General features: G+C 34.9%; 1 protein-coding gene across 1 annotated transcript; it reads left to right on the top strand.

Annotated features, from left to right (window-relative positions):
• The first annotated feature begins 480 nt into the window (after positions 1-480).
• LOC131624559 (MDIS1-interacting receptor like kinase 2-like) lies at positions 481-3,495 on the top strand. Its single transcript, XM_058895510.1, has 2 exons — positions 481-2,967; positions 3,071-3,495. Exons 1-2 carry the CDS (start codon positions 540-542, stop codon positions 3,379-3,381), a joined length of 2,739 nt encoding a protein of 912 aa, XP_058751493.1. The 5' UTR covers positions 481-539; the 3' UTR covers positions 3,382-3,495.
• The last annotated feature ends 20,217 nt before the right edge of the window (positions 3,496-23,712 follow it).

Genomic DNA, 23,712 nt, shown 5'->3' with positions numbered 1-23,712 from the left:
CTATAAATATCTTAACCTTAAAATAAAAATAAAATACTAAAAGATTTAAAAAAAGAAAAATTATAACTTAGAACTGCAATAAAAGAAATTAAATGCTGACATCATATCATAATATTTGCTAAATTAATCCTTCAAAACTATTATCAGCGGATGGCCTCCAATTGGGTGAATTTTAGATCCAAATTATTAGACAAAAAAATTACCATGAAAACCATGATTACACTATTTTAAACTTTCATATATAAAATCCAACATTTTTAATTAACTTGTATACTCAATCCAACCGCTTAAACTCGTATATTCATGGAGAATGACTAACAAAACTTAATTGTGTACATCACACAAACAGCTATTAAGGGAAACACATCATTGTAGAATTGGGTGAATGTACTGTACACACGAAGAGCTATTTAGTAAGAGTGTCGACTATCAATATAATTTGTAGCTATAAATATATCTGAAACACCATGCAAACAACAAATTAGTAGAGAACTAACCATTATATTTAAAAACTTGACATTAAAAACTCCATATTTCCAATGCTTGAGTTCATCAAGTGTGTACCCCTTTGCCTCTTGTTTTCAGTGTACTTTTGTGCACTCATTACTGACCCTTCTTCCATGACACTTTCACCATCTTTACAAAGCAGAGAAGCAAGTGCTTTGTTGAAGTGGAAAGAAAGTCTTGACAGCCAAAGCCAAACTTCGTTGTCTTCATGGAGTGGCAATAATTCATGCAACTGGCTTGGAGGTTCGTGCAATGAAGATTCCATGTCTGTCTCAATAGTAAATCTCACAAATATGAGACTGAAAGGTACGCTTCAAAGTTTTAACTTCTCATCACTTCCAAATATTGTCACTTTTGATCTTCGTGGCAACTTGTTGGATGGAATTATCCCACCTACAATTGGAAAATTATTAGAGATAAACAATCTACTTCTTAATGACAATAATCTTTCTGGTTCTATTCCTAAAGAAATTGGAATGATGAGATCTATTATATACATAGATTTGTCAAATAATAATCTAACTGGTAAAATTCCAGATGCAATTGGAAACTTAAGCCATTTAGGATATCTTGGCTTTGCCGTAAACCATCTCAGTGGGACAATTCCTATTGAAATGTGTATACTTGGTAATTTGGAAACATTCAATGTATATGATAATAATCTATCTGGTAAAATTCCAGCTGCAATTGGAAACTTAAGCCATTTACGATATCTTGGCTTTGGGGGAAACCATCTCAGTGGGACAATTCCGATTGAAATGAATATACTTGGTAATTTGGAAACATTCAGTGTATTTGATAATAATTTTACAGGTCAGTTTCCTCAGAACATTTGCGTTGGTGCAAACCTGAAAAATATTGGTGCTTACAATAACCATTTCATAGGCCGAGTTCTAAGGAGTTTGAAGAATTGTTCAAGCCTTATTAGACTTAGGCTTGAAAATAACCATTTTGAGGAAAACATAACTGATTTTTTTGGTGTAAACCCAAATTTGAAGTTCATGGGATTGGATGACAATAATTTTTATGGCCATCTTTCATCTAACTTGGGAAAGTTTCATAACTTGACAGATCTTCACATTTCCCAAAATCATATCTCCGGTTGTATACCATCCGAACTCAGTAAAGCAACCAACTTATATTCAATTGACTTATCTTCAAACCAACTTACAGGAAATATTCCAAAGGATTTAGGCAACTTGACCAAATTGGGAAGACTCTTTTTACGCAACAACCATCTTTCTGGTAATGTTCATGTGAAAATAGCATCGTTAAAGGAACTTGAAATCTTAGATGTTGCAGCAAATAATCTAAGCGGTTTCATCACAAAAGAACTTGTCAGTTTATCTAAATTATTCAACTTAAGTTTGAGCCACAACAAATTCATTGGAAATATTCCTGATGAGTTTGGTGAGTTTCAATCACTTCAAAGTCTTGATCTGAGTAGAAATATTTTGAATGGAACCATACCACCAATGCTTGGAAAAATGAAATTCTTAGAAACATTGAATATTTCACATAATAATTTTTCTGGATTTATCCCTTCTTCCTTTGATCAGATGGTTAGCTTGACATTTGTTGATATATCTTATAACCAATTGAAAGGTCCACTTCCAAATATGCGAGCATTCAATAATGCAACAATTGAAGTGTTGAGAAATAATACAGACTTGTGTGGTAATGTTTTTGGCTTGAAGCCTTGCAGTGGATATCCTAATCATAAGACTAAGAATCTGATCTTATTGATAGTTTTACCTCTAGCACCAGGAACTCTAATGCTAGCATTCGTTTGTTTCAAGTTCTCAAAATATTTATGTCGAATGCGAACCACAAGAGACAACCAGGATGGTGGAATTATCGTTGCTCCGAATAATGTATTCACAATATGGAGTTTTGATGGTAAAATGGTGTATGAGAACATTATTGAAGCAACAGAAGAGTTTCATGACAAATATCTCATTGGAGTAGGAACACATGGAAGTGTCTACAAAGCTGAGTTGCACACAGGTCAAATTGTTGCTGTTAAGAAAATTCATTTAGCAACAAATCGAGAAAATTCTAATATAAGATGTTTCACAAGTGGGATTCAAGCTCTGACAGAAATTCGACATCGTAACATTGTGAAGCTATATGGATTTTGTTCACATTCACACGTGCCGTTTTTGGTCTACGAGTTCATGGAGAAAGGTAGTTTGGAAAAGATTTTGAAAGATGATGAACAAGCAATTGAATTTGATTGGAATAAGAGGGTGAATGTCATTAAAGATGTAGCAAATGCTTTATGCTATATGCACCATGATTGCTTCCCTCCGATTGTTCACCGTGATATATCAAGCAAGAATATACTTATGGATTTAGAATATGTGGCTCGTGTGTCTGACTTTGGAACAGCTAAGCTTCTTAATCCTAATTCAGCCAATTGGACCTCATTTGTAGGCACATTTGGATATTCTGCTCCAGGTTAATTTCATTTCGATTATTGACAAATTATGATGATATATTGTATAATTTGTGTTTGCTAATCATAATTTCATAACCATCTCTCTATTTTGTTTTTGCATAGAACTTGCATACACAATGGAAGTGAATGAGAAATGTGATGTGTACAGTTTTGGAGTATTAGCATTGGAAATACTTCATGGAAAACAACCTGGAGACATTATATCTAATAGTATACAATGGAACAATATGGCGGGATCAAAACTTGATACTATGTCATTGATGGATATGTTGGACCAACGTCTCCCTCGTCCAATGAATACTAAAGCTAAGCAGTTACTATCCGTTACAAAGACGCTACTTTCTTGCTTGGATGAAAGTCCACGATCTCGTCCAACCATGGAGCAGGTTTCCATGGAGATTTCAATATCATAATACTCTTCTTAAATGCTTGAATGTTCCTTTTCTTCTTAGTTTTTGTAATTTTGTAAACCTTGCTTATCTTGTGTTATCTTGTTTTGTATTTGTTAAGAATCAATTATGTTAATATTGTATATTGAATATTTCTAAACCCATCTAAAATAGATTAGAATATACCGTAGTATGTTTTTTAGGTGATTAATGTAACAGCCCGAGCCTTCTGTACTTCCAACACGGTCACTTCATAATCTTCTCTACCTCCCGCACAATCTTATCTACCCCTTCGCTAGTTAGCTCAATTGATAGTGGGAATTGAATGAACATGTACTTGAATCCCATGGTATAGGGTTCAATTCCCACGAAAGGCAAAAACTCTACTAGTGAGAGGGGTAGAGAAGATTGTGAGGTGACAGTGCAGAAGGCTCGTGTTCCGTAGTGTTATTCAAATACATTGTTTTATACAAATGTGACTCACTCACTCTCATATTTCAATATCGTATCAAGAGCCTGTTGAGAGACAACCTTTCACCGAATTTTAGCCTGTTGACCCACTATCTCCCAGTGATATAAAAAATCAGCAAAACGTATCCCTATTCTGTTTCCCTTCCACACACATTTGTGACTCATTTTAGCATCAGATTTTCGTTAATCTCAGTCACCAACGCCTCGGTTGCCACTGTAACACCCTTCTAAAACCACATATATTTCGCACATATAATACAAATTAAATAAATTAAAATCAATAGTACTGTCCCCTCTAAACAACTTTATAAAATAAAATGTCCTGCTTTGTAACACGGGTTCTCAAAATTATTTAAAATCAACACTTTTTAACACAACGATAATAAATCAACTTTTGGCAACAGAATTTATAGTTCAACACTTCTTTATTAAAAATACTTCAAGAAAACTACTTCATTATTCATAAAACATAAACCAAAACCATCAAGTACCATGAAAGGTAATTTGACATTTAAAAACAAATAAAAGAACGTAATAGTTCCAAACAAACGATCTCAACCCCGATGTTACGTATCAGAGCAAGACCCTCTTTATTCGACATAAAGCGCTAAAAGACTTCATGAAGCTATCCTCTAAGCTTCACCGAACTATTCTTGATTACTCGCGTGTTACCCACGTAGAGGTAACATTCAAACAGAAAGGGTAAGTATTGCAGAATCATTATAAAAGAAATAAGGAATAATATAGTAGTTATACAACAAGTATCAACAATGACATATATATACAGATACATGTGTATTCTCATGCTTCACATAATTACTCACGCCTTCACATCATCATCATCATCTCACAACATCATCATATAATTCAATCACATTCATCATCCAAATCTCATTTAGTCACGGATAGTCAAAACATCACATAATGAAACATCATGCAATGTCACAAACAATGCAATGCAACATCAATAGACGCTTGTTGTGGTACCAAAACTTCCCTGGTGATTCAGTCATCGTTCGTCAAAGATCCCCACCAATAAGATCGATTCCCGCTTAGAACCACAACACTTCATGTAACACCTCAGACTGCTTTTGGGATTATCGACTGACCCCACAAATCAACACGGGTCTTTTTCAGCATGTTTTGTCCCCACTCACACGCATTCTAGGAAACTTACCAGAAGGTCACCATCCCAAAATTGCTCCAAGTCAAACACCCTTAACTATGGACTTCTTATGGAACAGACTACCCACCAATCCTTATAAGCCTTCCCTCAACCGTGCAGTCTCATACCTGCATAGTGTAGCGGGGAAAATTGAGATCAAAGCCATTGATTAACTTGACTCGTTATTTTAGTGAAAGTCGCCACCGCGCTTTATTATTTCCAAAGGAAATGGAAAAAGAGCGAAATAAACCCAAAGAATTTTTTTTAAATAAAAATAATAAAAAAAGAGATTTTGGGTACGGGTGTTGGTTATACAAGGGGAATATGTTAGCACCCCTCATATTTGTGGTACTCCACATGAACCTTTTTGAAAATCTGTGTAAAAAGAGGATTGTATGCAAATGAAAGAGTTTTGTTTGATTTTAAAATTATGCTCGGCAATACATTACATCTTGTGCTTACATACCTCCTCAGTGCAATTGAGAAGTAAGAGCAAATGTAGTTTCACTTAAGGGGAAAAAGGTTTTTAAAATTGGATAGACACTTTATCTTCATTAGGAGAATACTCAGCCAATTATCTTGAACATGATAACAAATGGACCATTTGCATCACCAATGAAAGAAGGGCTCCAACTTGGATGAAATCAACAAGTATGCCACTAACTCCTTCAAGTGGAAAACCCTTGGGGAGTTACATCTCACCGCATCAATCAATCAATATTAAAACCCTTGGGGAGTTACATCTCACCGCAACAATCAATCATGTCTAAATTTTTAAAGAAAAGCCACTAAGGGAAAAAGATATTTTTTAAAGAAATATTTTAAAAGAGTTTACAAACATAAGAAGGTTTAGGAAAAAGGGAGAAGACTATGAAAATTAAAGAAGGGGAAAAGAGATGAAGGGATTACCATCGTTTCCCATCGTTTGGACTACCATAACCAAGCAAACACAATATCAACTAGGGGATCCATATGAACTTGATGTTTTCATATACAATCTTGCACAAAGCTTTGGAAATACACCATGAGAACTTGAGAAAAAATTTGGGCAGAGTAACAACTGTGTTCAGATGAATTCTTTATCACAATGCCTTGGAATTAACCATCAAGGACTTTCAAAGAATCATCTGCATACACAAAGATAAATAACCAAATGCCTTAGATTAAACTCCAAGGACTTCCACACAAACAAGCACAATACAATCAAAATATTAAAAACTTAGATGAAACTCTCAAAGTGTTAGGGTCAAGATCCTAAATCTAAGTCCATTGGTTCATCCTCCAAGCTTAGGGTAAGGTAACCAAAATCCAAATCCACATTAAGTCTTTTATGGTTCAAGTTGATTATTATTATTTTAATCATAAAAGTAAAGTATGGTCCAAGTGGACAAAAGAAGAAGAGGATAAACATAAACATATGTCCAAGTGGACAAAAGAAAAATTGCGTAAGCATAAACATATGTCCAAGTGGACAAAGAAAAAATGGCATAAACATAAACATGATGATGAATGACAGTAAAACATAAAGCATTAAAATAAGGGCAATATAATAAAGAGCATAAAGTAAAGTTAGTTATTAATTGTCAATGATTAGTTATTAGTGATCAATGGTGAGTGATTAATAAACTTGGGTTCAAAGTTAATGGAAACTCCTCAGAAGATTGATAGAGTCAAAACCTCTACACAAAAAGATTTCAAAAGTCTTGAACCATTTGTCATACAATCTCTGCCATTTAATCTTTTCCTTTAAGGGACCAAATGTAACGCTTTATTTAGCAATCGCCAAGTAACTTATATAGAAGTCACCCTACAACGAGGTCGGTCAACAACAATTTATGTGTTTAAGAACAAGTTAGATAAATGATATAAATGATCATCCTCCTAAAACTTGCAACACATGTAAAATAAAAAGAATGAGATTTAGATGAAAAGGGGGGATATAGAAAATGTAACCAGATGAATTTGTTTTGATTTTTATGGAGAATCATCTTGATGATTCATTATATGATTGATAGACTCAAAACCTTTACACAATAAATTCAAACAAGACTTACACCCACCAATCAAAGAAGGGAAGAAGAGAGGGAAGAGAACTCAAACTATCATTAATATCATTCATCTAATATTATAGATTTTGTTCTTTCAAACCTATCAACATCCTAGATCCAATGATATTAATGAATTTAAGTCAAGGTATCATAAAACATTCACAAACTCAGAACCAATCATAAAAGAAATAAAATTATTATTTAAAACTCATAAAAGGGATTTTAAAATGGTCTAAAATAAGAAAATTATTAATGAAATACTTAAGAGGTATCTAAACACCAAATAAATTTCTTATAAGACCATAATAAAATCAGAAAAAACTATATATGATTTTTAGGAAAAAGTTTCATATTTTTCATAAACTTAAAATTATTTAAAAATGACCAAAAATGATTAATTAATTAAAAATTTGTGAGGAAATACATAAATGGTATCATAACATCAAACGAAGATTTCAAAAATCAATCATAGGTCAAATATAAGTCAAGAAGTGTCGACAAAACTTTTCATAATTTTTGAAAGTCAGAAAATAATTTTAAACCAATTATAATAAATCTAATAAAGTAAAATATTAAAACCAAAAATAAAAAATATGGAAAAATAGAAATCAGAAAGAGAAAAAATAAAAGAAGATTTTAGAAAAAACAATGCTATTTTTTGGAATTAAAATGAGAGAGATGTTAATTTTTGAAATTAAATGAATTAAAAAACTAAATAAAAGAAAAAGAAAATCAAACATAAAAGATATAGACTACTAGATCAGTGTCAAAACGCGCTAGTAATCAGATCCAAGGATCCAGCGCGCTGTGCATATATGGTCATTAGTGAATAATACACAAGATCAAAATGTTTAAAACAAAATTTGAAAAAAGGGCGTGTCAACACATCATTGGATGAAGATGACCATGTCATCATCTTCAACCTCTCGCCAAGGCTAAAACCATAACTCTCCAAGTGTAAAATTAGAGATCAAGACCTATGACATTATCTTCGTCTCTTTAAGACGATTACAATGATGCCTTCGCAAAAAAATCATTTAAACCATAACTTACTCGTTTTCAAAAAAAACAGAAGATAAAATGGAAGGGGATTTGAAAATACATGAGCATAAACCATTTCCAGTGAAAAACAAACAATACGACAAGTATCAGAGTGATGAGAGCTACATTGTAGCCACAAATTTGATGAGAATTGGTGGAAGAATCTAACTCAACAAAGAATCTTGAGTGAATTCAAAGGAAAGAGTGAAATCAAATATCAATTTCAGTGCAGGGTAGTGGGAGTTGTGTCATACCCTAACTTTTGACCCCCCCTAAGATGTCACATCTCAATTTACTCCATTAACTCAAAATAGATACGCAGAGCAGTCACTTGTTCATCAAGTACTCCAATTGGCGTTTTTGGGGATAGGAAGTTCAGGCAAAGGGCCAATCAATAAGTAAAATGATCCTCAACACAATCATAGGGCTCAATATGATTCATCCATCCACCTATGGTCTTCAATTTCCAAGCATCAGGCCTCAAACCTATCCAGGTCACTAGTCTAGGGTTTTGAGCCTATCAAGGACTAAAATCAGGGCTCACATTTGGGAAAACTCACAAAGCTTCAAAGCATGATCCAAAAGGCACAAGCATCTTCAAATTATTCCTATATCAATATCCAATGGAATATTTACTTCAATTCAAGATCCATAGTCATCAATTTAATTTGGTTTACAATTAGGGTTTTTTGACCTAATTCACCTGAATAGTTGACTTTTGACCAAGGCAAGATTCCATGGCTCAAATCATAGCTAAGATCCGCTAATACTTTAATATGATCCATTCATATAATTCAACTGAGGAAGAGAGCTTGATTCATTAGAAATCTCCAAAAACACAGTTCATTAGGAAAAGTCAACTATACAGGATCACCTTTGACTTTTTGGATTTTTGGTCAACCATGGATTTTTGAGGAACAAAATCATCAATATATGATTATTGAAGTCATTTGACCAAGAAAAATCAAGAAAATCAATTAGGAATCAAAAAGTCAAAGTTTGACTTTTTCATTCTTAGAAATTTTTCTAAGTGTTTTTAAGGATTTTCTTCAAACTTCAAAGGGGAATAACTCTAAATTTCAAGTACAAACTGAAAAAAAATTCCAACATGAAAGTTGTAGATTTTGGTCCAATAAAGAACTTTGTCAATAATAAAATTTCTTCAAAACGTCAATCATTTGGAAGATATAGGGCTTCAAAGTTCCTGCAAAATCCTAAAATGGCGAAGAACCCTAATTTTTCTCAAACTTTATGGGCCATTTTCACCAAGATCCCTAATGATTTTGAGGAAACATGTAACACCTTTCTAAACCCCCATGTCAATTATTAAAATATTCAGAGTAAAACATGGAAACAAAGGTACCACAATTTCATGTTTTATTAGGAACGATTCATCAAATAACAATTTCATGTTTATCACAGCGGAATAGTATAACATCATCAATACAAAACAATGGAAACATAATCCAAAAACCAATAAAATAGAGTATTATGATTAAACTATAAAATTATCGTTCACAGTGTTACAAGTTCAAAGCATGACCGACACGACCCAAAATAAATGGATAAACTCTACGAGCTATCCTCACCGAGCAATAAAGCTGCTACTCCTCAATCTTAAAATTATCAACATGTAAGGGTGAGTCTCATTCCAAATTAATAAATATTATACACTCATAAGCAATAAATCATCCTAGAAATGTTATTCACCCAATTATAACATGTATTCAGATTTCCAAACAATTAAACAAACATCCATGCCAACAAACGCATCACTAAACATAACACTAAAATCATTCAGTCTATAACTCGGTGAACTGACTTTTATTTTCATAAGCAACCAATGTTGCAGTAAGCAAGAGTCGCCACCGACTTTTATTTTATCCAATTAGGAAAAGTAAAAAGTACAGAAAAAGACCCTTTTTAAAAGAAAACGGGCTTGGGGGGTAAGTTATGCAAAGGGAAGGTGTAAGGCACCCTTTGCATCCATGGTTTTCCATGGGCTCTTAATTGCTTTGCTCTTTTTGTTTTCAAAAATTCAGAAATGTAGAAGAAATGAATACGGACTTTAGCTCGTAAATGAGCGTAGCCGTTTGAAGGTTTATGAGAAAGAATATGAAAATGTTTTTTAGACAGAGCAAGGCAATTAGGGGCAATTACCTTAATAATGTGGAAAATAAGTTCTTTTAGACTTTCAGGGTGAAAGGGTCTATCCATGCCATAAGAGGGAGGAAGCCTTAGATTTGGAGGTTGATGGGTCATCGAGAGTTCGTTCGCCATAAGACTGTCCCACGCCATAGAGAGGCAGGTAGTCTAAGGGAAGGATCAAAATAGCCTTTCGTAGGCAACTAGAGGATACCTCAGCCTTTCGTAGGTAACTTCCGAGGGACGAGATCATATTAGTGTATCGAAGGCGGCATCATTAAGGACCTATGATCTTTGCATAATCGAGGCAACATAGCTGAGGTATCCTCGTATTCGAGGGACATGGCTATTCTGCAAAGAAACACAAGGCAACAGGCAACAAGGCAACAAGAGGGGTTACCAAAAAGTGTGCGTGGGTGCAACAATGACGTGATTAATGCAATATATTATCTTAGTTATTCTAAGTTCAATTTCAAGGTTATCACTCCCTAAGATTACTAACCACGAAATAGTATAAACAGTAATAATAGCAATATGGGGAAGGGGAAAAAGAAACCAGCGGGGGAAAGGGAAGATGAAACCAGCGGGTTTGACATAAGTAATAATAATAAGAAAAATAGAAGAGGTTAGAGTTTTAGGGTTACCGACTATCTGAGCTTGGGCGATTGGCAAACCCTAAAAAGGTGAGAAAAATAGAAACCAAAGGGCAGTGAGTGCATTATCAATTCAAACGAAAATTAGGGTTAACCCTAATTTGATAAATAAAATAAAATAAAACAAGTATTTAAGATAAAAATAACACTTAGCTTTTAATTTGATCTGATATGGTTGGCAGTCGGAGGTTGCCTCGGGGTTAACCCTGAAAGGAATACACAAAAATAGGCAAGAGAAGAAGTGAGTGCAGAAAGTGTTCATTGAATCTCGAGGTTTTTAGCCCTAATAATTATTTTGTAATGCAAATATTATTAAAAAAAAATCAGAACTTATCTTTGTAAAGGGCGTGGTGCGTAATCGGAAGGCATTTGAAAAGTCAACCCTGAAAAAGACACAGAAAACGTGATATTTTTTAGTGTAGGGCTAATTCTTGTAAACCCTGATTCGGGCTTAAATTAAATAAAGTGACAAAATTGATTTAATTAATTATTGGTTTTGCAACCTAATTAATTAAATCGAAGGAAAGAAAATATAATCAGGTAAAAACCTTTTTTTATGATTTTTTATGAATTAAAATAAAGTAAATATGATTTTTATAAAGATACATAAATAAAATATCTAATTAAAATAAATAATATATAATATTAAGAAAATAAAAAAAGATAATTTTTAAATATAATATAAATAAAAAAAATTTGAATATTATTATTATAAAAAGGTTTTTAGAACGTATATAGTTTCAACAAAACAAAAAAACAAATAAATAAAAACTTATATATAAATATAAACATATAAAAGGAATTATGTAATTAAAATAAAAAAATTGGAAAAAACTTAGCTCATGATCTGGTGTGATGCGTGCTGAGAGTTCATGGTGAGGACGCATGCTCCTGTGCGTTAGATCGTCCTAGAAAGCAATCCAGTGGCCAGTATGCGAAGTCACATGGTGGTCGCGCGTGGGACCATGACACCTGATTCTCAATCACTCACGGAGAGAGAACGCACGCGTTTTGTTTGAATGGCACCAATCACTGTGTGCCACGCAGTCGTCCCCTTCCTTGCATCCGTCGCCTTAGGCTATCAAACTTTCACCTACGGACGAACAACCATAGCCGTAGCACCTGCAGATTTACGAATAGCACAATACACAAAAAAATATTTTGCGACACCATGGATCGATCGCATTCATTCTCCTGAACATGATGACGGCCTTAATTTGACCTAATTTTGGCTAAAATAGAAAGCCCTAAATCAGAGCTTTGAAACTCAACAATGGTGATTCATTCGTTCCATCATATAACAGCGATTAAACATCCAGAAACGTTCATGGTATCATACTAAACACAAATACATGTTCAAAACTTTTTCATAATGCATGAAATAGCATAATCGAAAGCAAAAAGATTTGGACAAACCGTGGCCTCTGTGCGTATATTCTTGATGATTAAAGACCTTGTAATGACTGGTATAGCTTCAGTATACCTCCAGGAATGAGCCTATGTGATCAAAACTCAGTGAATAGGTCTGCAATTGAGAATTCGATCTTGGAATTTTCTTGATTTTTTGGAAGCTTGATTAGGGTTCTCCTCTGCAGAATTTTTGTAACCCTAGCATCTGGCTTTGTTCATGTACTTATAGAGATGGATTTAGGGCAATAAGATTGGTCTAAATCTTTGTGAATCAATCATGGAAAATTTGATTTGGAGATTGATTTTTCCTTTCTAATTATGGCCAAATTCAATCTTTTTTCCACCACTTTGCTCTTGCACAAATTTTGTAGTGAATATTGAATATTTGTGTGATTGATAATGATTGGAAATAAGAGCAAATCATATCTTTTATATTTTCTCTTAATTATTTGGTTTAAATTGTATTTTAAATGAATAAAAAATCCAATAAAATAGAATAGAAGTCAAATAATTGTGGGATTTCGTTTGGAAGCTCTTATGGGCTTGGGGAACAAGATTGGGTAAAAACAACTTGAGCCCATTTGCAAAAATATTCATTTCTTTCACATTTTTCTTTCCAAAATAGCCCAACTTTGACAAGGCCTATCTCTCTCAATTTTTGAGGTATGGATGTGTTCTAGGACTATTTAAGAACCTTAAAGAGTCCTCTAACTAGTGTCTTTGGTCTCATATCAAAATAATTTTCCATGCTCCTTGTGTGTCCTTTTGAAAAAAGTGACTTTTTGTTGACTTTTGAAAAGGACCTATAATGTTTTGCTCCATATCTCTCAAATGAAGCATTTTTAGACTTGTCATGTGATATACAAATTTGTAGGGAAGCCAATTTCCTTCAAGATGAGCTTTGGATGGAAAATTTCTGATGTTCCATGTGAGAGTTATGGCCGGTCAAAGTTCAGTTGACTTTCTCCTATACAAACCCTAATTTAGAAACTTTTTGAACTGCTGACTTTTTATCTTTCCTTGATGAACCATGATCAATTCTTGATCAAATGGTGAATGATACTTCAATATGAGGATGTTGACAAAAAATCAGGAGTTTTGACTATACTTTGACCACAGTTGACTTTTAGGTTAAACCAGTCGACTGTTGACTTTCTGAACAATTGAGGGATCAATCTTTTGAATTAAGACCTGAAACTTATCATGGAGATAATGTGAGACATCGTGGACCATATGGAATGCCTTGGGGCTATTGATTCATTGATTTTCCTTCAGAATAACAAAACCCTAATTCTTTGATCTTTGCTTAGGAGAGTGTATCTTGGAGCTTTGTATCTCGTTTTGACTTTTGAATAGGAGAAATAGTATGGGCAAATTTTGGGGTATGACAGTTGCTCCTATTCAATTATCTTAAACCTGGAGATGTAGAGTGGTTTGTGTGCCAGTCGGTATCTGAAGGTGGAAGATGATTGAACACTAGAATACCGAGAAATTTGCCCTAGCTGGAGTAGGGAATTTTGTCGGAGATGGGCTTGAAGATGCCATCCAGGTGTTTGATAGAATTGAGAACCATAATACGTCGTATGTTAGATCATTTCTGGATAATAGATTGAATCATGTGTTTGACTGAGTTTAGTTCGCATCGTTAGGCTGGAGGATATGTCGTACGTTAGATCAAATCCAATTTGCATCCTTAGATGTCTGGAAGACCGTGCGTTAGGTCGAAGAATAAGTCATGCGTTAGACTAATTTCAATTGCATCCTCAGATGTCTGGAAAACCGTGCGTTAGGTACAGGAATAAGTCATGCGTTAGACTGTTGAATGCAGTATAGGGCAAGCAACAACAAAAGATTTGGAAATATTGATCCGGGAATTATCGTCCACAGAGATGGAGAGATGCCATTCAACAGTTTCTACGGTTTCGAGCTTGGGTTTGAATGAGCAAAAAGTAAACAAAGATATAGACAGGAAAAGAATAAACACATTCTTAGAAGAGAAAGAACTTATCAGGAATGTAAATATATTCACTCTTCACAAACATACACTTACCAACCCGTTATACTCAACCTACGATACTCATCTATGTCATCACGTATCTCTCACATAAGCGTCCATCTCTGGAGCACAAACGAGATCATCTCACAACTAAGGTTATCTCTAACGCAAAGTCACGAGAACATCCGTATTCTCGCGTCGGCGATCTCTCGCGCGCCGCTCAAACACGAAAGCATTAAGTACAGATACCCACAGTGAATGCTAGCTCTAAATCTATCTCTAGAGTTCAGAACCAACAGATTATCATCCTAGATAAGGATTCAAGCAGTTTATCTCTAAAGCAACTCAAATCCCCAGCATAGAGCAAAAATCCAGGATAACAATCAACATAGATTTGTAAAGAAAGTTAAATATAACTTTATAATCGGTAAATCGGTAAATATACATAAGATTCAAGTACATATACAAACAAACCCAACACAAAAGAAATACACAAAGAATAGAAGAGATAAACCAAACATCTCGCGGGTTGTCAGCTCCGGTTGATGAGAAATCCACCTCCGATCTTCCAAGTGCATGACCCGGTGTTGTTTTCTAAGCTAATCCTACTCTAAGAATGAAAATGATGGAGTTGGAACCAAAAACTCTCCAAAACCATAACCTAGAAATGTACAAATGAAGAGAATATAAACACAAATCTGCACAGGTCCGCTCAGCGGACCCCCTCCGCTCAGCGGCCTTCACTTATTCCCCAAAATATCTACAACAGTATACGTAGCTCCGCTGAGCGGGCTACCTCCGCTGAGCGGACCCAAAAATGCTTCAAATCTCTGCCAAGCTCCGCTTGAACTCCGCTGAGCGGACCTTCTGCTACAAAACTTCCTTATTCAGTTCCAAAATTGCGCAATCGGAGCCGTGCCTTCGACACTTTATTCCTCGAGGCTCCAATAAGCATGAATACCTATAAAAACAAAGAAAAAACTATTAAACGGTATATAAGTATATGAAAATACAACTATTCACAAAGTATACGTATTTATATACAAAACGGGGAATTATTCAAACGGTATTAACAAAAGTATCGATAAATGCCACTATTTACATACACAAAATAAGTACATTTTGGCACTTATCAAACTCTCCCCAACTTGAAACTTTGTTTGTCCTCAAACAATGTCAAATAAATCAAAGAATTGAAAGTAATAAACCAAAGAATTGTGAATCAACAAGTTTTGAAAACCAAAAACAAATGTATGGCTTAATACAAAAACGTATAAACAAAGTAAATACTTACCACTATACTACAACGACAACATGTAAATGAAACTAATTCTAAGTACAAAAATTATACAAAACATTCTAACACAATACATGCTATCTCATGAATCACACCTAGCAAAATTTCATCAATGGATGAAGAACACACAAAGGTGAGGGACTTTTAACACTCATCCAACAATCTTGCAAACAAAAGATTAAATTATGCATTCATCTAAAAATCACATTGAAGATACAAAAGCAAGAATCACAAGGACTTTTCAAGGTTGTAATATGGCTTGGTTAACAAACAAGGGATATGTCCTAAGGCTAATCGAAACAAAAACTTGCCTAAACCTAAGGGAGTGATCAATCCACCAAAGATTCAAACAACAAAATCTCGATCAAATTTCTTCCTTAATCACAAGTTTCTCAAACCAATCACAATACTTATTAGCACAATTATTCACTTCTCTTTTCTTTTTGTTTTTCAAAACTTTTTCACTTTTTTTCTTTCTTTTTCTTTCTTTTCACTTTTTTTCTTTCTTTTCAACCTCATAGCAACAACCAAATAAGTAGCAACCATTTCTCTTCCCAACTTGAATTCAACCACACCATCATATGAATACTCCCTACTTTCTAAGACAAGGTAAAAAATTCATACCAAAAATCATGGTTGAGGGTTCAAGAAAACAAAGAATCAATCATCCATGCAAAAATGAGAACTAAACACTCAAAGATAAGCATTTAGCAAAAACAACATGGACATTGACAAAAAGGCTCAAAAGGGTTAACAAATGATCACACAATCACAAGGTGAATTGACTATTTGGTTATGGTGGTTGTGCTCAAAATGAAATAAAATGCCTTGATCCTTTTCATGCTTTCATAAAATCAACATAAACAGAAGATTAAGCATAATAAAATCCAGTTAAAACAAAGATTGTGGCCTCCAGCATATGTAAACAATGGAAAGCTTCCTCACATTTATGGTTTGGGAACTAAAGTGATTCAATCAATAAGCAAGTAATGCAAAAGAATGAATTGTATGGTAATTGTACAAATGAAAAGTTTCCTAAACATGTTATGCTATAGAAAGCGATAAATGAGTACCTTGAATGATTCAACTTCAAAAACAATATCCTACCATACATCCGCAAGTTGAAACACTAAAGCTTTGGAAAATCACCTCAAAAATCTTCGAATTACCAAACAAAATTTGAATTCAAACAACCAATAAAAGAATTAGAAAAATAAAACTAGTGTATATTACTAATTAGCCTTGGTGAAAGTGGGAAAAAGGATGGAACCAAGTGGAATTAGAACCTGCTGGTACAGAGCAGAAAAACAAAATTCTGCTATGCCCGCTCAGCGAGCTCTGCTCCGCTCAGCGGATGACAGAAAAACCAGAAAAATCAGAACTGCACCAGCTGTTCTAATCACTCACCACTTCACCTAAATACCTCATAAATAGAAATATAAACAATATTTACAACCGTTGGGGTGCCTCCCAACAAGCGCTTGTTTTACGTCGTTAGCTCGACGCCTTTATTGTTTAGGTGTTTGGAAAGTAGCTTCCTCCCGTCATGCCATGGTGACGTCTCACCGCACAAGCCTAAAGAAAGTGTCCTAACCAACCACTCAACAAAAGTTACGGGTACAAATATATACAACAACTATACGAACATAAAAGAAAACGCAAGTATACAATTATGTACACAAACCAACACATATGCACAAGTATGGAACACAAACAACTATTATCATACAAAAAGAGAAAAGTTGATGAATATAAACAAGTAAACATATACAAGTAAATATATACACATGAAACTATACAATATATACGTTATATACAAAGCTCAAAACCACAAAAACTATTGCGATGCAATTCAAACAACCATCCCCGGCAACGGCGCCATTTTGTTGAATGCAGTATAGGGCAAGCAACAACAAAAGATTTGGAAATATTGATCCGGGAATTATCGTCCACAGAGATGGAGAGATGCCATTCAACAGTTTCTACGGTTTCGAGCTTGGGTTTGAATGAGCAAAAAGTAAACAAAGATATAGACAGGAAAAGAATAAACACATTCTTAGAAGAGAAAGAACTTATCAGGAATGTAAATATATTCACTCTTCACAAACATACACTTACCAACCCGTTATACTCAACCTACGATACTCATCTATGTCATCACGTATCTCTCACATAAGCGTCCATCTCTGGAGCACAAACGAGATCATCTCACAACTAAGGTTATCTCTAACGCAAAGTCACGAGAACATCCGTATTCTCGCGTCGGCGATCTCTCGCGCGCCGCTCAAACACGAAAGCATTAAGTACAGATACCCACAGTGAATGCTAGCTCTAAATCTATCTCTAGAGTTCAGAACCAACAGATTATCATCCTAGATAAGGATTCAAGCAGTTTATCTCTAAAGCAACTCAAATCCCCAGCATAGAGCAAAAATCCAGGATAACAATCAACATAGATTTGTAAAGAAAGTTAAATATAACTTTATAATCGGTAAATCGGTAAATATACATAAGATTCAAGTACATATACAAACAAACCCAACACAAAAGAAATACACAAAGAATAGAAGAGATAAACCAAACATCTCGCGGGTTGTCAGCTCCGGTTGATGAGAAATCCACCTCCGATCTTCCAAGTGCATGACCCGGTGTTGTTTTCTAAGCTAATCCTACTCTAAGAATGAAAATGATGGAGTTGGAACCAAAAACTCTCCAAAACCATAACCTAGAAATGTACAAATGAAGAGAATATAAACACAAATCTGCACAGGTCCGCTCAGCGGACCCCCTCCGCTCAGCGGCCTTCACTTATTCCCCAAAATATCTACAACAGTATACGTAGCTCCGCTGAGCGGGCTACCTCCGCTGAGCGGACCCAAAAATGCTTCAAATCTCTGCCAAGCTCCGCTTGAACTCCGCTGAGCGGACCTTCTGCTACAAAACTTCCTTATTCAGTTCCAAAATTGCGCAATCGGAGCCGTGCCTTCGACACTTTATTCCTCGAGGCTCCAATAAGCATGAATACCTATAAAAACAAAGAAAAAACTATTAAACGGTATATAAGTATATGAAAATACAACTATTCACAAAGTATACGTATTTATATACAAAACGGGGAATTATTCAAACGGTATTAACAAAAGTATCGATAAATGCCACTATTTACATACACAAAATAAGTACATTTTGGCACTTATCAAACTCTCCCCAACTTGAAACTTTGTTTGTCCTCAAACAATGTCAAATAAATCAAAGAATTGAAAGTAATAAACCAAAGAATTGTGAATCAACAAGTTTTGAAAACCAAAAACAAATGTATGGCTTAATACAAAAACGTATAAACAAAGTAAATACTTACCACTATACTACAACGACAACATGTAAATGAAACTAATTCTAAGTACAAAAATTATACAAAACATTCTAACACAATACATGCTATCTCATGAATCACACCTAGCAAAATTTCATCAATGGATGAAGAACACACAAAGGTGAGGGACTTTTAACACTCATCCAACAATCTTGCAAACAAAAGATTAAATTATGCATTCATCTAAAAATCACATTGAAGATACAAAAGCAAGAATCACAAGGACTTTTCAAGGTTGTAATATGGCTTGGTTAACAAACAAGGGATATGTCCTAAGGCTAATCGAAACAAAAACTTGCCTAAACCTAAGGGAGTGATCAATCCACCAAAGATTCAAACAACAAAATCTCGATCAAATTTCTTCCTTAATCACAAGTTTCTCAAACCAATCACAATACTTATTAGCACAATTATTCACTTCTCTTTTCTTTTTGTTTTTCAAAACTTTTTCACTTTTTTTCTTTCTTTTTCTTTCTTTTCACTTTTTTTCTTTCTTTTCAACCTCATAGCAACAACCAAATAAGTAGCAACCATTTCTCTTCCCAACTTGAATTCAACCACACCATCATATGAATACTCCCTACTTTCTAAGACAAGGTAAAAAATTCATACCAAAAATCATGGTTGAGGGTTCAAGAAAACAAAGAATCAATCATCCATGCAAAAATGAGAACTAAACACTCAAAGATAAGCATTTAGCAAAAACAACATGGACATTGACAAAAAGGCTCAAAAGGGTTAACAAATGATCACACAATCACAAGGTGAATTGACTATTTGGTTATGGTGGTTGTGCTCAAAATGAAATAAAATGCCTTGATCCTTTTCATGCTTTCATAAAATCAACATAAACAGAAGATTAAGCATAATAAAATCCAGTTAAAACAAAGATTGTGGCCTCCAGCATATGTAAACAATGGAAAGCTTCCTCACATTTATGGTTTGGGAACTAAAGTGATTCAATCAATAAGCAAGTAATGCAAAAGAATGAATTGTATGGTAATTGTACAAATGAAAAGTTTCCTAAACATGTTATGCTATAGAAAGCGATAAATGAGTACCTTGAATGATTCAACTTCAAAAACAATATCCTACCATACATCCGCAAGTTGAAACACTAAAGCTTTGGAAAATCACCTCAAAAATCTTCGAATTACCAAACAAAATTTGAATTCAAACAACCAATAAAAGAATTAGAAAAATAAAACTAGTGTATATTACTAATTAGCCTTGGTGAAAGTGGGAAAAAGGATGGAACCAAGTGGAATTAGAACCTGCTGGTACAGAGCAGAAAAACAAAATTCTGCTATGCCCGCTCAGCGAGCTCTGCTCCGCTCAGCGGATGACAGAAAAACCAGAAAAATCAGAACTGCACCAGCTGTTCTAATCACTCACCACTTCACCTAAATACCTCATAAATAGAAATATAAACAATATTTACAACCGTTGGGGTGCCTCCCAACAAGCGCTTGTTTTACGTCGTTAGCTCGACGCCTTTATTGTTTAGGTGTTTGGAAAGTAGCTTCCTCCCGTCATGCCATGGTGACGTCTCACCGCACAAGCCTAAAGAAAGTGTCCTAACCAACCACTCAACAAAAGTTACGGGTACAAATATATACAACAACTATACGAACATAAAAGAAAACGCAAGTATACAATTATGTACACAAACCAACACATATGCACAAGTATGGAACACAAACAACTATTATCATACAAAAAGAGAAAAGTTGATGAATATAAACAAGTAAACATATACAAGTAAATATATACACATGAAACTATACAATATATACGTTATATACAAAGCTCAAAACCACAAAAACTATTGCGATGCAATTCAAACAACCATCCCCGGCAACGGCGCCATTTTGTTGAATGCAGTATAGGGCAAGCAACAACAAAAGATTTGGAAATATTGATCCGGGAATTATCGTCCACAGAGATGGAGAGATGCCATTCAACAGTTTCTACGGTTTCGAGCTTGGGTTTGAATGAGCAAAAAGTAAACAAAGATATAGACAGGAAAAGAATAAACACATTCTTAGAAGAGAAAGAACTTATCAGGAATGTAAATATATTCACTCTTCACAAACATACACTTACCAACCCGTTATACTCAACCTACGATACTCATCTATGTCATCACGTATCTCTCACATAAGCGTCCATCTCTGGAGCACAAACGAGATCATCTCACAACTAAGGTTATCTCTAACGCAAAGTCACGAGAACATCCGTATTCTCGCGTCGGCGATCTCTCGCGCGCCGCTCAAACACGAAAGCATTAAGTACAGATACCCACAGTGAATGCTAGCTCTAAATCTATCTCTAGAGTTCAGAACCAACAGATTATCATCCTAGATAAGGATTCAAGCAGTTTATCTCTAAAGCAACTCAAATCCCCAGCATAGAGCAAAAATCCAGGATAACAATCAACATAGATTTGTAAAGAAAGTTAAATATAACTTTATAATCGGTAAATCGGTAAATATACATAAGATTCAAGTACATATACAAACAAACCCAACACAAAAGAAATACACAAAGAATAGAAGAGATAAACCAAACATCTCGCGGGTTGTCAGCTCCGGTTGATGAGAAATCCACCTCCGATCTTCCAAGTGCATGACCCGGTGTTGTTTTCTAAGCTAATCCTACTCTAAGAATGAAAATGATGGAGTTGGAACCAAAAACTCTCCAAAACCATAACCTAGAAATGTACAAATGAAGAGAATATAAACACAAATCTGCACAGGTCCGCTCAGCGGACCCCCTCCGCTCAGCGGCCTTCACTTATTCCCCAAAATATCTACAACAGTATACGTAGCTCCGCTGAGCGGGCTACCTCCGCTGAGCGGACCCAAAAATGCTTCAAATCTCTGCCAAGCTCCGCTTGAACTCCGCTGAGCGGACCTTCTGCTACAAAACTTCCTTATTCAGTTCCAAAATTGCGCAATCGGAGCCGTGCCTTCGACACTTTATTCCTCGAGGCTCCAATAAGCATGAATACCTATAAAAACAAAGAAAAAACTATTAAACGGTATATAAGTATATGAAAATACAACTATTCACAAAGTATACGTATTTATATACAAAACGGGGAATTATTCAAACGGTATTAACAAAAGTATCGATAAATGCCACTATTTACATACACAAAATAAGTACATTTTGGCACTTATCATAGACTAATTTCAATTGCATCCTCAGATGTCTGGAAAACCATGCGTTAGGTTGAGGAATAAGTCGTGTGTTATACTAATTTCAATTGCATCCTCAGATGTATGGAAGACCGTGCGTTAGGTCGATGGATAAGTCGTGCGTTAGACTAATCCAAATTGCACCCGTAGATGTCTGGAATGCCATGCGCTAGGCGTTGCTTTGAATAAGATTCGAATCTCCGTAATGTACCTGTCAAATATTGTCAGCATCTATGCAATGTTATGATGTATGAGCTACGTGTTTCTCAAAATAAATGAGGAACGTGCATGTGATTATGTATGCGATGTATGAGTATGTTCATGACTTATGATGTATAACTATGATTTGTGCTTCTTTGATTATCTCGATTGAGAAGATAGATCTTTCTGTTGTTGATCTTATCTTGGAAATGCCTGACTAGGGATTATGATTTTTGCTTGGGGATGATTAGTAACTTGATGTGCCCTAATTGGGGATGAGAGATGTTGGAGAGACTCTGTTGGGGAACCATGTCCTTTGTTGAGAGTATTTGAAGGTGTCTTCTTAATGACTACTCTGTGGGGATTCCTTCAGATTATTGACTTTGAAGGAGGACTTCTGGATTGCTTTAGATATTGTCTCCTCGCCTTTCCTATCTAAAGAACTAATAGATATTTTTACGAAAGAAAAGATAAATGATAATCATGTTCATATGCATATGTTCACTCAAAATTATCATTGGACGTTTGCGTATTCGAAAAAAAGAGAAAAAGGAAAACTCGAAAGAGAAAAATAACTTGTATTAAGAAATCCATGAATAGGCAAAAATAAAGAACATATTGTGTGTTTTTGAAAAAGGTACAAAATAAAACAAAAGAAAAATAGCTATGTGGAAACGATCCTATTGGGTTTCAATTCTGCTATTGCTATTATGTCTTCGAGCATCTCATCCCTTGCTTAATGGAGAAAGATGATTGGATCGATCTGAGCCCTTTGAACTTGATGTTGTAGATATATCTGATTGATGAGTGACTTTGTATGAGACATTGTCGTACGCTTCATCCTTAACTTTTGCTTAGGCCGCCCTTTCAGGTTTTCAGCCTAACAGGATACCCTTTTTTGCCCAAGTCGCCCTTTCGGGTTATCGACTTGACGGGTGTACACATTTTTTTCATATATATATCCCTAATTTTTGCCCAAACCCTTTTGGTTTGTCGAGATGCCTTTACTTTTGCCTAGGTACGTCGACCTAGCGGGTCGTATTTATGCATAGTATTTTTTTACTATGTCTGCGTTCACAGGATGTGGGAAGTCTTCTCCGTCCATGGTAGTGAGTATCATTGCTCCTCCAGAGAAAATTTTCTTGATTACAAATGGTCCCTCATAGGTGGGAGTCCACTTGCCCCTAGGATCACCTTGTGGTAGAATAATCCTCTTTATGACCAAGTCACCAGTCTGATAAACTTGTTGTTTGACTCTTTTGTTGAATGCCTTGATCATACGCTTATGATACAATTGTCCATGACAAACAGCCGCAAGCCTCTTTTCGTCAATCAGATTTATCTGGCCTAGT

The sequence above is a fragment of the Vicia villosa genome, unplaced genomic scaffold (assembly GCF_029867415.1).
Source record: "Vicia villosa cultivar HV-30 ecotype Madison, WI unplaced genomic scaffold, Vvil1.0 ctg.000137F_1_1_3, whole genome shotgun sequence".
Lineage (NCBI taxonomy): Eukaryota > Viridiplantae > Streptophyta > Magnoliopsida > Fabales > Fabaceae > Vicia > Vicia villosa.
Note: the sequence above shows the minus strand (reverse complement) of the source record. Positions and strands in the feature narration are given on the sequence as shown.